We start from the raw sequence: 17374 nt of genomic DNA, 5'->3' as shown, positions 1-17374 counted from the left end.
CACGGCTTACAAAGGTGCCCAAAAACCTAATGTCTGGAGGAGGGCTGAGGATTGTGGAGTCTCAGGAGGGCTGTGACTCGGATTATTGCTACCAAAAATGTGTGTGTGTGTGTGTGGCTCTGTCTGCATCTGTTGTCTTGATGCTGTGAAGCAGTTCATGAGCTACTGACAGGCAGACAAGCTCTGCTGATTTTAAGTGTTGTGAAGCTCAAGATTTTTTAAATTATATTTAATTAAATAAAATGTTTTAATTACATTTATTTTATTTTAATTATATATTTTAGATTATTTTATTTGACCCTTTATTATATTTCAGAGACTTGAGGTACTCAAGGGGGCTGTCTTGGCTGACACGCCTCTGCAGCATCGCGTGGCGGTCAGGGACAGTGCCTTTGGACTGGCAGACCGGGGTAGTGGTCCCTCTTTTTAAGGGGGACCGGAGGGTGTGTTCCAACTACAGGGGGATCACACTTCTCAGCCTCCCCGGGAAAGTCTATGCCAGGGTACTGGAGAGGAGAATACAGCAGATAGTAGAACCTCGGTTTCAGGAGGAACAGTGCGGTTTTCGTCCAGGCCGTGGAACACTGGACCAGCTCTATACCCTCTACAGCAGGGATGGGCAACTTCGGTCCTGGAGGACCAGTGTCCTACAGAGTTTAGCTCCAGCCCTAATCAAACACACCTGAACAAGCTAATCAAGGTCCTCAGGATTACTAGAAAGTTACAGGCAGGTGATTTTTTCAGGGTTGGAGCTAAACTCTGTAGGACAGTGGCCCTCCAGGACTGAAGTTGCCCATCCCTGCTCTACAGGGTGCTGGAGGGTTCATGGGAGTTTGCCCAACCAATCCACATGTGCTTTGTGGATTTGGAGAAGGCATTCGACTGTGTCCCTCACGGCGGCCTGTGGAGGGTGCTCCGGGAGTATGGGGTCCGGGGTCCTTTGCTAAGGGCTGTCCGGTCCCTGTACGACCGAAGCAGGAGCTTGGTTCGCATTGCCGGCAGTAAGTCAGACTTCTTCCCGGTGCATGTTGGACTCCGGCAGGGCTGCCCTTTGTCGCCGGTTCTGTTCATAATTTTTATGGACAGAATTTCTAGGTGCAGCCAGGGGCCGGAGGGTGTCAGGTTTGGGGACCACATGATCTCATCTCTGCTCTTTGCGGATGATGTTGTCATGCTGGCCCCATCAGACCAGGACCTTCAGCATGCACTGGGACGGTTTGCAGCCGAGTGTGAAACGGCTGGGATGAGAATCAGCACCTCCAAATCCGAGGCCATGGTCCTTAGTCGGAAAAGGGTGGCTTGCCCACTTCAGGTTGGTGGAGAGTTCCTGCCTCAAGTGGAGGAGTTTAAGTATCTTGGGGTTTTGTTCACGAGTGAGGGAAGGATGGAACGGGAGATTGACAGACGAATCGATGCAGCTTCTGGTCGATGTACCAGTCTGTCGTGGTGAAGAAAGAGCTGAGCCGTAAGGCGAAGCTCTTGATTTACCGGTCAATCTACGTTCCTACTCGCACCTATGGTCATGAGCTGTGGGTCATGACAAAAAGGACAAGATCCCAGATACAGGCGGCCGAAATGAGCTTTCTCCGAAGGGTGGCTGGGCGATCCCTTAGAGATAGGATGAGAAGCTCGGTCACTCGGGAGGAGCTCAGAGTAGAGCCACTGCTCCTCCACATCGAGAGGGGTCAGCTGAGGTGGCTCGGGCATCTGTTCCGGATGCCTCCTGGACGCCTTCCCGGGAAGGTGTTCCGGGCGCGTCCCACTGGGAGGAGACCCCGGGGAAGACCTAGGACACGCTGGAGAGACTATGTCTCCCGGCTGGCCTGGGAACGCCTCGGTGTCCCCCCGGAAGAGCTAGAGGAAGTGTCTAGGGAGAGGGAAGTCTGGGCATCTCTGCTTAGACTGCTGCCCCCGCGACCCGGCCCCGGATAAGCGGAAGAAGATGGTATGGTATGGTATTATATTTCATTTTCATTTTTATTTTATAAAATTTTCTTTATTTAATTATCTATTTTATTTTTATTATTTTTTATTTTTCTCTTTATTTTATCCTTATTTCATTATTACATCATTATATTATTTCATCATCTTTATTTTGTATTACATTTTATTTCATTTTTATTTTACTTTTTATTTTATTAATTTTTATTACATTTTTCTTTTATAATTTCCATCCATCCATCCATCCATCCATCCATCCATCCATCCATCCATCCATCCATCCATCCATCCATCCATCCATCCATCCATCCATCCATCCATCCATCCATCCATCCATCCATCCATCCATCCATCCATCCATCCATCCATCCATCCATCCATCCATCCATCCATCTCCCTTATTCAAACTACTCTACCCCATCCGCTAACCTTCTTGTAGTTCTGTTTGAGATATTGACATTTTAATTTCCACCTCTTGTAGTTTTCAATTATCCTTGCGCCTTCAGACCGAAGGGTTAAGTGTGTTCTGGTGTCACTGTCCAGGCTGAGGAATGTCTAAATGAGCTCATTAATTAACAGACTTGCTCTCTGTCAGCACATGAATCCATCACTTGCATTCACATTACCATCAACAGCGTCTTCCTCTTCAGCAGCTGCGGTAATGAATGATTTCCACAGTGGCCGCTCCTTTGGCACAAGCGTACCAAGAGCCGTGCCAAAGAACCCCGAGCTCCTGTTATGAAGCACAGATGAATTGCTGGTCTGACAGACTGGCGATAGATTCAGATTCTTACATCATACAGTGTGTATTACAGTGCGGTTGAGGCTAACAGCGTTGAGATAGCTGTGGTGAGATTCTCTGCATTGCTAAGAAAGGGAAAAGGTTTTTGATTTTGCATGTGGAAGAGCTATTTACATCCGTATCATAAGTCATTTACTGTGGTTGAAAGGCATTTTGGGTTGTGTTCAATTTTCTGGATTGTAATTGCACATCCTTGGTCTCTCAAGTCTTGGAGTGTATCGAATTTAATTGCTTGTTAGTAGTATCACAGGCGATTACATTCCCTAAATCCTGTTTTGCACAGGATGAAAACGGTTTTACTTGTAATAAATGCTTTAGTACAATCTCTTGCCTAATTGTTTTGCAACTTCTTGATCCCCAACAAACAAAATATTCCCAGTTTCTGCATAATTTATTCGCTCTACGCTGCAGGATGCTCAATGTTTAGACCTAAATATTGTGTTAATAATTCAGTCTCATTTGGCAACACAGTCATGGACAACACAGAACCCAGTGTACATTTGCATATTAATGTGGTGATGAATAATTAATGAATCTAGAGGTTGATTAGCTGTCAGGTTCATGGGTGGATCACAAATCAGCATGGGGCAAGGTTGCTTTAAGTGAGGTTAAATGCACATTAGGGGATCCTTTTGAACCAATTTTTAGTGAACTGCATGTTGATACTGTTGGAATAGCATCATTTTTTGGGGTGCATGCTGGCTAATGGCCGATATTATGATATCTATTTTTGCTGTTGGAATGTGTTCTTATAGTAGGGGCTAAATGTCTATCTATGTATTTGTATATTTTGTATACAATTAAATAGGATATATAATTAAAGAAACAAATTATAAAATATTATAAAATATGTTATATTGCTATTATTATATTTAGTATTCTAATAGTAATATATTCTATAATTGATTTAATAATTGCTAATGTACATTAATATATTTGAGTATATTTACCGTGATTTTGACTTCAAGCTGTTTTTTATTTTCATTCTGGCAGAAAAAATATTTGATACGTACAATATGTATTTGTTTATTTTGTATTCAGTTTAATTATGTAGTTTACAATGAAAGACAATTAAAATACATTTATTTGTATAGTTTGGTTTATACAAATTATTATCATTATTATTATTATTTGATATATTATTTAAATATTTATCATTTATTATTATATTTTTGCCTTTATTATGATAGGACAGTATAGAGTCGACAGGAAGCAAGGTGGGAGAGAGAGGGGTCGAACTCGGGTCGCCCGAAACGCAGCGGTGCTATATGTCGGTGCGCTGACCACGAGGCCATTTGGCGCCAACATTTGATATATTATTTGGCTTGATATTGATATATTGATCTTGAACTTTGAGCATTTAAAATACGTTTAGGTTACTTTTTGAAACTGTTATTGTAAATGTAATGCTATTACAAAATTGCCTGCTTTTGATCAGCATGTGATATTTAGTTGTTTTTAAAAAAGGTTTCAGTCATGTTCTCTTTTATAATTGGTCCTCGCACTGTAACGTTTAATTTTGTTCCGGCTCCAAACCATCGGATTCTTCCACACTCCACACAGTAAATCTTCTGAGCTCTGTTTCTGTTTCCTGGAAGCACTGAGGCAGATACACATGTCACTTGGCCAGAACTTGAGCGGCGAGGGTAAACCCATCATCCTGAGCTCTGTGTCGTGCTGTAAAGAGCTTAGACTACCCAACTGTAGCATCACACCCTCCGCAGACCTGCAACCAAGTAGCAGACCTAAACCAGATCTGCAGTTAATCCGCACAAACAGTGTCTTGTGTTGAGTTCTCTATTTCGATGTCTGAGCCAAAGGGATGAGGCTTGCTGTCGTAGGACTGTGTCAGCCCAGCGGGATTATAGGATGCGAGAGCATGGCACCCTGCTGAGGATTGGACTGTGTGTTTGTTTCTCTGCCACATTCCCACAATGCACATGCCATCAGTTAAAATCAAAGTTGCTTTGACTTTGCTGCCAACTTATAAAATATTTTTATTAGGGCTAGGCACCGACACACATTTCACGATTCAATTCTGATTTTGATTCAGATCAATTCAAAATGTATTACTTTGGATATATCATGTACAGTACATGTCAATTGTTCATTTTTCTAGCAGACCATCAACCTATAGACATTGAATAGCTTTCTTGAGGAAAACATAACGTTACGTGACCTATTGTTCACAAGCTGTTTTATTAACGTCTTTCCGTTGATTGAGCAATTACATGTCACATGATACTTTTCTGTAAGTTGTACTGTATCTTTCAACATACCTTCTGATGTTCATTTTATGTTTATTTTGTGCTATAACTAGTAGTAAAGAGAAAGAGATGATTGGCTCATAAAGTGGCTACAGCAATTTGTCACACTACATTAAAGAGCACCACACCGGTATTCATTTTTTGAATTTCATAATAGATTGACAGAATTTGAAAGCCAAGACTTTGGTTCATATCAAGAGTATCAAAGCCCAAAGCTTACTGGGATTTATTGCGAGAGGCGGTACAAATCATGTGAAATCAAGTGAAGTGTTGTGTTCACACATTAACAGGAAACAGCATAGACTAAAAGAATGATTCTTGGGATTTAATAATAGATATCAGTTCATCAAAAAGAGAATCTGATTAAAATCAATATTTTCAACCCAGTCCTAATGTTTAGGCATCATACACGCACGCAAAGGCTCCTTCAACAGTGTGCAAAATTATGCAACCTAACAAAATATATTTTAGGACAAAATCTAAGCATTTTATTTATCAGACAATCCCAGAATGCAGTGCAACACAAAATGTTTTATGCAATATAGTGAATTGATTGATTTTTTATTTAAAAGGGACCATGTGTAATTAAAAACATAAATGTAAACATTTGATGCATTACACCAGAGTTAGCCTTAGGCTAATTTGCATCTGCAGTTGGAGATTGAGTCAAGAGAAATGTGAACTGTAAAATGAAGTATTATAAATAAATTATATTAACATTACACATAAAATATTAGTATAAATGAATAGTAGTGTGAAAATGTATTAAGAGATGAATTTTTGTTTTTGTTTTTTTCAAGACACTACGGGCTAGTGTCCCAAACACAGATTAGGGATCGTGCTAAAAAGGATTTTCAGTGCAGAATTACTGATGAGATTGTAATTTAGTTCCAGGGTTAATCTGTGTCTGGAAATCTGACACTCTACTATAAATATGGATTTACTTATAAATGTTGTGAAATATTATTCATGTTTTTAATGTTGTGTCATCAACATACTGGGTTAAAGTAAAGAGTTATTTAAGGTTGAAATAATCACTGGATTTGCCAGAGTTTGGCATCACATCTTTAAAAAGATACTATTTTATTTGAGGCACTTGTTTGCAAGGAAACTAAATATCCATGAATAGAACTGCAATAATTTGCTTTCTTATTTATGGCTGTGACAATTATTAGTTTTGGACCAACAATTCTTTTTATGCAGTGACATTAAGTGTGTCCAAATACTTTGAACTTTTGAAAGCATGTTTGCCATTAAGTTTTTAAAATTGGTAGTTTATCTTTTTGGAGGGGTAAGGGTGTCTCTCTTCCTCACATTCTTGTTTTTTTTCTTTCTTCAGGTAATTAAAAACCACCGAAAGTATTTTTCGGTCACTGAACAGGTTTGAGCCTCTTTGGCGATGCTCCAGCTCAGTTAACAGCTGCCGTACGGTTACCGGGGAAGGATTTGAGCTCTGTCAAGGACTCCGCATCCAAGATGAATAATTTAATGTGCTGCTGCCGAAAACCTGTATAATTAATTCAACGGACCTACTTTGTTATTTTGCCTTCCAAATTTTAAAGTCAAATCACACAGATAGGATATACAGCTGCCTTCAAAACTCAGGGACAACTTGGGTTGTGAAGCTTTTTGGATGAGCTGAAATTTTGGACATTGGGATTGTGATTGGGTGAGTGTTTCAAGGAGATGCACTGAACTCAAGGACGGTTCTAGTTTGTCATTTCTGAGTAAAAATATTCAGTTAGATCCATGTTTTACAATTTTAGTGGTTCAGTTTACCATATTTACAAAAATGTGAAATGCAAATAACACCAAAGTGTTGCAATGCGGTTGCTAGGGTATTATGGGTGGATGTTATGTGTAAGGATGGGAATTGTAAGGAATTATGGCCCCTTCGTTCCTTTTTTTGATTCACACACATACACACACAAAAACTCATAAGACTCATTCCAATCAATCATAAGATTAGATTTTCTTTGTTTTTGATTCACTCAAAAGAATCAACTCATTGGATTTATTTATTTGGGAATCAGTTACACACTGGTCGCACTCTATGCTTTTGATTGACTAAGTCAACCAACCTATAAGAGTCATTTGGCAATTAGTTTACATGAGCATGTTGAATGTTTTAGATTCGCTGACAAGTTCTTTTGGGACTGCACCGATTGTTGTGTTTTTTAATAACTAGAATCGACACATTGGAGTCATTCTTTTGGGAATTGCTGAAATACACTGGTCAAACTGAATGTTTTTGATTCACCAAAAAGAATCAACTCATAGGAGTCATTCTTTTTGGAATCAGTTGGACTACACTGATTTGACTTTGATTCTCTAAAAAGAACTGACTGCCAATAATGATTTGATTGGGAATTTGTGAGTGTTTCTGGTTGCTCTGTGCATCTTAGGATGACTAATCGTTTAAAGTCTTACAACCCACACACAGAGGTTCTCAATTGGGTCAGAGGCCCTTTGTTAGTATCCCAGATTGGCCTATGTCCCATAAAACTATGAAATCCACTCCACAAATCATCTCTGATTCATCTCAGGCAGGTGAGATAACCTGATTTAACACACATATCCCATAATCCCCTGTGAGTGGAGTGGGCAATGATGACATCATTATAATAGATTTGAGAGCTGTCATGGTGGCTGATTCCAAGACATATATTATTTTCTCTCTGCAGTTTCTTTTTCACCATTTTCCAGTCTGTCACTTCTTTTCTTCTTGTATGTTTTTCACCCTCGTTTAGTCTCCATATTCTTAATTTCTGCTCTATTTCTTTACTTTTCTTGGCTCAGGGAGCCTTGACTTCTTCAAAGGCTCTTAGCGTACATGCTCATCAAAGCGAGTCTCCTCAGGTGAGTCTCTCTGTTGAGCGCTTAAGGAAGAGAGACACGTCACTTTTATTAAACCTTCCCATGGTGCTGAACTTCAGAGCAAATCTGGCAACCCTGCCCTTATGAGCTTAAGATGAGGTCACGCTAGGCTTTGAGCATCTGAAATTACTTCAAACCCCACAACACTGCAAAAAAGACAGCTTTTGGGTTTGTGCGCTCTTTGAATTCAGCCAAAAAGGTCAATCTGTGACGTTTACATTCTATAAATCAAATGTCTTTGCACTATGCAATTTTGCAGCACAGTGTTTGCCGAACTTCAGCTTTGGTTCATAGCTGATCAAATGTGTATCAATGGAAGAGAATGGAGCAGTTTTTTTGATTAAATTCATCGTATAAATGTCATGACATGGTTTGAAATGTCATGTCACCAGTTTTATTTAAGTGTAATTGAGATACTTTTTGTCCTTTTTATTAGTTTTTTAAAAAGTGTATCTATATAGTTTTTATATTTTTATTACAGTTTTAGTTATTTTAGTACGTCAAGTTAAAGGTGCAGTAAACACATATTTGAAATCAACCCAAACAAACACACCCCTCCCTTCATTGCTCCGCCATCCAAAATGCACGAAAATGCAATGCATTGGATGTCTCTTTATCATAGCTGAAGCGAAGCAAAATAATACTTTATGAAAAATAAAGCAAAGATGGACGAACGACAAGGAAGAAAATAAAATGAACATACAGTACACAAGAGTACAAGCAAGAGTTGGTTGTTAATCGCCTTTCTGGTTGTGTGAAACATAGAAAAACCAATGTTGTTCAAGTATGGAGCAGAAACAACACAACCTCTGCATCCTTTTCTAATATATACATGAGTCATAAAGATATTGCCTGATATTCCTCTGATTTTTCTCTTTTGTAAAGTCTCTCAGCCATCTCTCTTTCTACAGTCTTTCTTCAAATCTCCCTCCTGATCACTCTTTCTCCTCCCCCATCATGAGTAGACACTCCCCCTACTGCTGATTGGCTCACTCCTTCTCCTCCCCCATCATGAGTAGACACTCCCCCTACTGCTGATTGGCTCACTCTCTCTCCTCCCCTATCATGAGTGGACACTCCCCCTACTGCTGATTGGCTCACTCTCTCTCCTCCCCTATCATGAGTGGACACTCCCCCTACTGCTGATTGGCTCACTCTTTCTCCTCCCCTGTCATAAATGTACACTCCACCTACTGCTGATTGGCTCACTCTTTCTCCTCCCCTGTCATAAATGTACACTCCCCCTACTGCTGATTGGCTCACTCTTTCTCCTCCCCTGTCATAAATGTACACTCCACCTACTGCTGATTGGCTCACTCTTTCTCCTCCTCTATCATGAGTGGACACTCCCCCTACTGCTGATTGGCTCACTCTCTCTCCTCCCCTATCATGAGTGGACACTCCCCCTACTGCTGATTGGCTCACTCTCTCTCCTCCCCCATCATGAGTGGACACTCCCCCTACTGCTGATTGGCTATAAGTGTGTTGTGCTGCTCGGCCCTATCCACTTTACAAAGCGTTTCTCAGAAATCGCTTACTGCACCTTTAAACTAAAAGAAAAAGTAATGTAAAAGTAATGCATTGCAATATTCTATTTCTCCCTAAAAAAGTAACTAATTACAGTACATTGCTTGAAAAGTTAGTCGAAAGTAATGTTTTGTTATTTTTGTCTGTTCCGATGTATGCATGAGTGTGCATGTTTAAAGACATTTTAATTCAGTAGTTTTAAATATGTTTAAGCAAAGTAATAATATTTTTAAAAAAGTAATGTTCGTTACTTTTCTAGCCCAAGTAATGTTCATAAAAAAGTAACTCAAATATTAATGTGTAAATATATAAAGTAATGCGTTGCTTTACTCGTCAGAAAAAGTAATCTGATTACATAAATGTAACTTGTAATGCATTACCCCTAATACTGACAGTGGAAAAGACTGATGAGTTATTGTTATATTATATATGATTGTCATTATTTTGTGTTGCAGTGCTGGCCAGTTTTCGAGGAACGGTGCAGCATGGCTTGCCTTTGGAGATCGGTGACACGGTGCAGATCCTGGAGAAATGTGAAGGTGAATACATGAGTGCTGATGCCAGCCACTGTCGTCAAAACCATCTTTTACATTTATTTCATTAGTATAAACCCCAGTGTTTACACCAGTTTGGACCGGCTTAAATTGCAAAATGGTTAAGATGGACCATGCTGTTCTATTACTCGCACAAGGTGGTTATTGTCACAGGTAAACTAACTTGCACAACATGAAAGTGCCCAAACCTAACATTATTCTGGTAATTCAGTGGTAGTTTTAACAGGAACATGAAGCTGATTTAAACAGGCTTAGCTGGTATAAGCTGTTTTTGCATTTCAACAGGACTGCTTGAGGATAATGTTGGTCACCAGTATATGTTGTTTTGGATGATGGTGTGTTCCCACCAGGCTTCTTAATCAGCTTAACCAGCAGGACTTCCTTTTCAAACTAGCTTTACCAGGAAGTCCATGCAGGTTGAATGGCTTCATAAGCTAAGTAGGGCTAAAGGTTAAACTGAAATAAAATTAAACCTATATGGTAATAGTAGTAATTGTATTCTAATAGTATGCTGTAGTATCCTAAAATAACACTCCAATGAAACCAATTTATGGAAATACTGTTCACTGACCTTCAATGAACTACATTGAAATCTATTTATATGAGAGGTTTTGTGTATGCAAAGTTAAAAAATATAATAGAATTAGTGAGAAACCAGCTATGACAAGTCAAAATAAACTAGCGTGTTAAGTCATTCTAGTCTAAGATGGTCTTTTCACCAGGGTTGGCTTGATTTGATAAACTGCTGACACAGACACCTGTACTACCTCTGAAACGGGAGGATTTAAAACCAGACTTTTTTTGTGACCCACACTAGACTCCTTCGTTTCCTGTTTCCACCCTTTGAAGACACACTCCTTTGTTCTCTGGGTGCACTCGTTTCCTGTTTTTTTGAGTAAGAAAGCCGGTTTCGGTTGGAAAACACCCAGTAACATTGTGATGGAGAATCTTAAACAGTAGATATGAAACTACATAATCATTAGTTCCTGACTGACTATAGGTGCTAATTATCAGATGAGGGGTTGTGTTTCTGTATTTAGCAGCTATCACACTCTTTACCGAAAGTGCTGAGGTGATGCAAGCCCCCTGTTTTTTCACACCTTCAGACTTTGCTTCTCGGCCTTTTGCCAGGAAGCACATTAGTTTGTGTGCTGGTTTGCAGTGGGCAAGAAGGTTCATCAGTGCTGGAGATGATTAGATGACAGTGGTAGAACAGGACGTCAGTGAGTCAAAGTGAAGCTGATGTTGAAAGTAACTTATTGGTTTACATTTACATTTACATTTACATTTCTCCTTATATTAATCTTTGGGCCTGAAGGGTTCTTTGAACACCTAAATAAATTATTTAAAATTGAATCAAGAACCACTGGGTTCTATATAGAACCACATTGAACCTTTTTTATGAAGCCAGTCTCAGACTACAGTAGTTTAGCTCGATTTATCTCTGATTTACTCCCTCCCAACAATCTGTCAATCAAATAATATTGTCCAGTACCTTGGGTGGTTACGATGTTCGGACCAGATTATCTATGCGAGTCAAACATGTTTGATATTATCGGTTTGGCCCCGATTTGTCTGTGAGCACGTCAGGGCCAACCCGATAATATCAAACATGTTTAATATTTAGGATGATTATGACTGATTACTTCAGTACTTTGTACGTCAGTACTTGCTGTAAAATGTTTCCCTTTGTGCGTGATGCAACCAGATTTAAAAGACAAAGTTAAATGCTTAATTGAAATTTGGGCTGGTTAACATTTTTCATAACAACGATCCAAAACACATAAAAATACAGGTGTTTAGGGAGCATCTAAAAAATATAGGCTTTAATCTTCTGATTTAATTCTGATGGATGACATCTATGAATGGAAACAAAAATCGGTGCACCAATGAGAGGACAGTTAACTTTCACGTGACTTGTATTAACAAATCTCATTGCAACATTGTTACAATTTTAAAAAGCTGTTTTGGAACAAACCAAACAATCTACAGGTCTTAAACTGAGACTAAATAAAATATGCCACCAAGTTCCTACAGTATGTGATGATAAAACATGTTTAGAGTTGTGTCTATTGTACATGGTAAATCTTCAGCAAAACAAATGCTACAATTGCCAATTTGTTTCTTAAGATGCCGTATTCAGTGCTACAGAATATGATTGGACGTTTGAGATATTAAATATCTATATCTGACTTTCAGTGGAAATAAGAATTTTAAATATTGTTTTCACTGCATTTGCACATACATTTGTCCTTTCTTTCTAAGAGAACATTTCCAACATTACCTGCTGTGTTTTGTTAGATAACGTCCTTTGAAAAGGCTTCAGTCAAGACACATTAGGCCGATATTAAAGATGAAAGTCACAGAAATGTTTTGTGTTTCAGGTTGGTACAGAGGATTCATCCTCAAGAACCCGAATGCCAAGGTAAGCAACTGTCTCTTTGTCTTTTATCAGGTCTGTCAGTGTCGGATGCTATTTTCAGTTGCTGAAATATCACAGCGACACTGTCAGACGAAACGCACGGATCAAAGCCAGTCTTTTTGTTCCCTTGGTTATTAGTAGACTTATTCACTTTATTTTGATTTGTTTATCTCTTTCTTTTTAGGGCATTTTCCCAAGCAACTACATCCATCTAAAGAATGCACACATCAAGAATAAGGGGTGAGTTGAAGGAAAGGATGGCAAACATTCAGACCCTCCAAATAGCAGATCATTCAGCTTGGTTGATCTGCTGTTTCTGTATTTACTGTAGTAAATCTCCCCCTATGGAAACTTTAAACTGGAGTTTCAGTGATATTAATAACATTTGCGTACTCGCAGATATCCAGCATCTCTGTATAAAGTGCAAACATGCACATGTTCATTACTGCAATAAAGCCACCTGAACCGTTTGCAGTCTGCAGAAAAAGTCATTCCAATGCTGTTTGTGTTGCACCACTAAACCGTCCGTTTTCACATGACATGATTTGTATTTTTCAATGAGAAAACGTTCAGTGTGACATATTAGATTGACAGTACGTTAGCTTGATTACTGCAATGAGTGCAATCCTTTGTGTTAGCTTGTTAAATTCAGAGTGAATTCATGTAATTCATACATATCCGGCGATGTTATTGTTTTGCATACTTCTGTATTCTGCATCCATGCAATATAAGCAAAGTTTGGTTGTCTAGATTTTATGACTTTTTTTTAATTGGTGTACGGATATCTGAGACTAGGCTGCCTGAACATAATGCTAAATGAATGTAGCGACGGCAAACAGAAGGAAGACGCCAGCGCTCCACTATACATCTGCTTTTTCCTTTGATTAACGTACAGTATAACAAGCGCAGAGCCAGATGAGGTGTATGTATCTCATATCTGTTGTGCTGTGTCGCCCACATTTGACTCTCAGGCAGTTTGAGACGGTGGTGCCGACTGAAGACTCTGTCATTACGGAGATGACGTCCACCCTGAGGGACTGGGGCGCCATGTGGAAGCAGCTCTTTGTGGTAAATACTGTTTGGGCAAACACAGCAGTCCGCCCACAGCCACACACTGCCTACGTGAACTCTGGGTACACAGATGCTGATGGGCGGAATATATTAAATGTATTTTAGCTGCTGATGCGGGGGAAACTGTATTTGAATTATTTCTACACCAGGTCATTATATATCAGTGTTGCAGCATTATGGCCCCTTTATTAAAGCTGCAATTTCAACATTTCAGTGACTCTTTCCTTTCCTTTTGTTTACGCTAATAGAAAAACGAAGGAGATCTGTTTCACAGACTGTGGCACGTGATGAATGAGATTTTGGACCTCAGGCGGCAGGTTTTGGTGGGTCACCTGACCCACGATCGCATGAGGGATGTCAAACAGCACATCACTGCACGTCTGGACTGGGGCAATGAGTGAGTACAGCATCACCTGTGTGATGTAATAAAGCGACAGGTTGAATCTCAAAAATCTCAAAATTTCTCTTACTGTAATTCCCCCCAAAATGTTATTGTTACTATAATTTTAAAAAAGTAATATATTTTTTTAATGACTAATTATAAATCAATATTTATTTCCCTACTGTTCAAAAGTTTGGGGATTGTAAAGTGTTGAATATTTTGTTTAAAGTTTTTTATACTCACCAAGGCTGCATACAATAACATTTTTTAAAAATACTGTAAAAATAAAAAATTACAGCAATATTTTGAAATTTTATTACAATTTAAAATAAGAGTTTTCTTCTGTATTATATTTTAAGATGTAGTTTATATATAATGTATTCCTGTGACCAACGCACAATATCATTGCTTATTATGAAGCATGTTTTGCAGGTTTGTCATCTGCCTTTTAAATGTTCAAGCTCTTTAAAGCAGAATGGATTCTGATTGGCTGTCAGTGTTTTTATTGTTCATCAGTTGGAAAAAAATCATTCTGAAAGCGATTCCAATGATATTGTTTCTCTGTGGCATTATCGTTATAATTGTTGTCTGGATGATTTTGCTTTTATATTTAGAACGATTTTTAGAACTTTATCTTTGACCTTGTTTACTCCTGGAATTAAGATGCATTTTGGTTGATTGGATCACAAGTGGATGACACTAAACAGGTTTAAAAGGGGACTAAAACGTTTTGAGCTGGTCCGCTCTCTATCACTTCCATAGGTAGTCAAAAACGGATTTGACCAGATTGCTTTCATAGTGTAAACGTTCATGTAGTCGAATGCGTTCGAACAGCCACAAAAGACCGTCTACTCTGTGTTTGTGAAAGAAACTGGGAAGCACTCTATCCAGACGGCATTTAAACTTTGTCTGCTGAAGACCCAAGTTTGGTTTGAAGAGCTTACCAAGCACAATGTCCTCTCACCATTCCTGATTTTATCTTTTATTTTTATCTGATTTTTCAGCTGCTGCTCTCCGTATGTTTTTCTGTCGTCTCCTTGCACTCTCATATGTAAATTGTGTGATCTTATTTTGTCCATTAGATCAAAAAATCTGAAAAAATCCATAGATTTACCCACCCATAGAACCTCCCCTCGAAGAAATCAGGACAAAAGTGGTTGAAAGTGGACAAAGGAGTAAACGGGAATGTGTCCGATCGACCAAAATGCATCTTAATAGCAGCTGTAAACAGGGCCTTTATCGTTATTGTTATAGTTATCGTCCTTGTTGTGAACAGGCTTTAACTTAGAAATATGTTGTACGCAGTCTGGTAATGCTGTACGGTTTCCGTCCTTTCACAGGCAGCTGGGTTTGGACCTGGTACCCAGGAGAGAGTTCAGCATGGTGGACCCGGATGAAATCAGCGTCACTGAGCTCTATCGACTGGTACGTCTGTTTTGCTGCGTTACGTTCCTGACTCAAGAGTTTATCGTCTCAGAAAGTTTCCCGATTTAGCCACTTAATCCCGTTCCATTAAACGTAAGAGGCACGTAAGATGAAAGCCTCACGCTCTACCATCAGCTCGAGTAACAGGCCCTATGGGGAAAATGACAGTAATTCTGAGACACGCTGACAAGATACGCCGCAGACAATTACAGTCGTCACGGATGTGGAAGTCTGGTTGCCAGCCGGAGGGGTTGTTGACAGCGGGGAGTCTCTGCTGTGATATAATTGAGCTATGCGAAGCACATTGGAGCATTACTTAGGCTAAATCTGACCTGAAATGTCCCCATACTGTGTAATGTAATGTAATAACCCTCCGCTGCCAGGCGGACTCCATTACCGCACCCTGTCTGTGGTTTATGTGGCGGGCACACACACTTTTGCCATCAGCTGCGTGTGAGATGAAACACAAGGTGGATGTTTGCAACATGCAAATTGCTGACGGCCCAACATTTTTTTAATTGAACACGAATCTCAAAAAGTTGTAACAGCTTTATTAAAAGATCTTTCAGATTTTATTTAAAATTAGATCTGGTGTTTATGATGAATGACTATCGAAGCTAAAATGGGTTGGGCGGGGGTAAATGAGTTCTTGGCAACAGTTATTGATTTATTTGGGTTATATTGTGCTATGATGGTCTAGTTTAGCTGTGAGCCTGTGATTGAATAGCAGGCTCAACAGGATGGCGTTTTGTGTGTGTTTAGACGGAGCTCATTACATTTGACACATACCCAATGTGCTGTGATGAATAGTGTGGGAGTGAATCAGGTCATCCAGTCTCACCACACACACTTTAATTAGTCTTGAGGATTTAGACATTACCACAAATGTGTGTGTTTGTGAAAGAAACTGGGAGACTGGGAGTGGGAAAACTTAGCCAAGAACAATGAATACACAATAAACTGAACAATCTTAGTTGCTTTCACTTTTTAATGCCACATTCTCATTGAGTTTGTCCTTACTCTTTGGTTTAGTTTGGTTGATTGTTCATGATAATTATTACCCCACACACGCTTGATCAGGACACAGGTGCTCTTTGTTTGGAGTTCTTGATGTAAAAGTAAGCGGTTTAAGAAGTCTAGAACCTTCCGTAATCTGACCCGACCTGCCAAACGGGGAATAAAGTCTTTATTGAAATTCCAGTGCTTTATCTTTTTAGCCTATTCATTCCCATTAAAAGCTTCGGTTAATGTAATTTCTTGTAAAGGAGGAATTGCTGCTCTCTTTGGTTCTCTTTCTTCATTTATTAAAGTTGGCATGAAAGGGAAGTTGTGATATTCTTTGCTTCCCTATTGTGACGTATATCCGAGTGAAATGGCTTCTCGAATAAAAATAAAAAATTGATTGGATGGTTGTGTTTTGCTATTGGTCGATCTCATTTGACTGACAGGTTGCCCCACCCTCGCGTCAGTATACATGTCAGCAGAGACGAGAGGAGAGGCTGCGAGAGTGAGGGGAAGTTGTTCAGATTAAAAATTATGAGGGCATATTAATTAAAAATAATGATGTGCACAGATAAATAATTTATTATAAATACTGCAGTATTCCATAAAAATTGTATCTTTTCCAATTTCATGGTGACTTAAATGTACTTAAATGCGTCTGTTTTAAATCACACATCACCTTACAATCAGTTGAAACCCAATTTGTGGATGCAGTTGAAGTATTTAACATTTTTACATACCATGGATTGTAAAAATACAACTATTTTACGTGTTAGCATCTCGCTAAATACGTTCCCTTAAAATGCATGATTGCTTTTATGTTGTGACGTATTTCCCAGTGAAAAGGAATATTGAACAGAGGGCAGGGTTTTACTCTAGCGCTCCTCCTCTCCATCTCTCGCTCATAACAGACTAACAGTTTGAGGGGAGTGGTTAAGTGTTTCCCAAACCAAGTCGTCAAACCTACATCATCAGCCATTCCAGACCGGAAGTAACTTTTCAGACTTTGATTAAAGATTACGACGGCAAACAATTTTTTTCTGTGTATTAACTTGCACGGATTAGTTTTTCACCACAAGACTAGAAATATGCGCTAACAAAGTA

The 17374-nt window shown here is 39.2% G+C and overlaps 1 protein-coding gene across 3 annotated transcripts in view; it reads left to right on the top strand.

Moving 5' to 3' along the window:
- Positions 1–17374, top strand: part of dock4b (dedicator of cytokinesis 4b) — an 86687-nt gene that overhangs the window by 17091 nt on the left and 52222 nt on the right. For all 3 annotated transcript variants that reach the window (XM_079868419.1, XM_079868418.1, XM_079868417.1), the window contains exons 2-7: positions 9870–9953; positions 12353–12393; positions 12575–12630; positions 13362–13458; positions 13710–13858; positions 15184–15268. In XM_079868419.1, the coding sequence (XP_079724545.1) occupies positions 9870–9953; positions 12353–12393; positions 12575–12630; positions 13362–13458; positions 13710–13858; positions 15184–15268 (512 nt within the window). The remainder of the gene's footprint in view (positions 1–9869; positions 9954–12352; positions 12394–12574; positions 12631–13361; positions 13459–13709; positions 13859–15183; positions 15269–17374) is intronic.

This window comes from Squalius cephalus, assembly GCF_949319135.1.
Source record: "Squalius cephalus genome assembly, chromosome: 4".
Classification (NCBI taxonomy): Eukaryota; Metazoa; Chordata; class Actinopteri; order Cypriniformes; family Leuciscidae; genus Squalius; species Squalius cephalus.
This window is presented reverse-complemented; position numbering and strand designations above follow the sequence as displayed.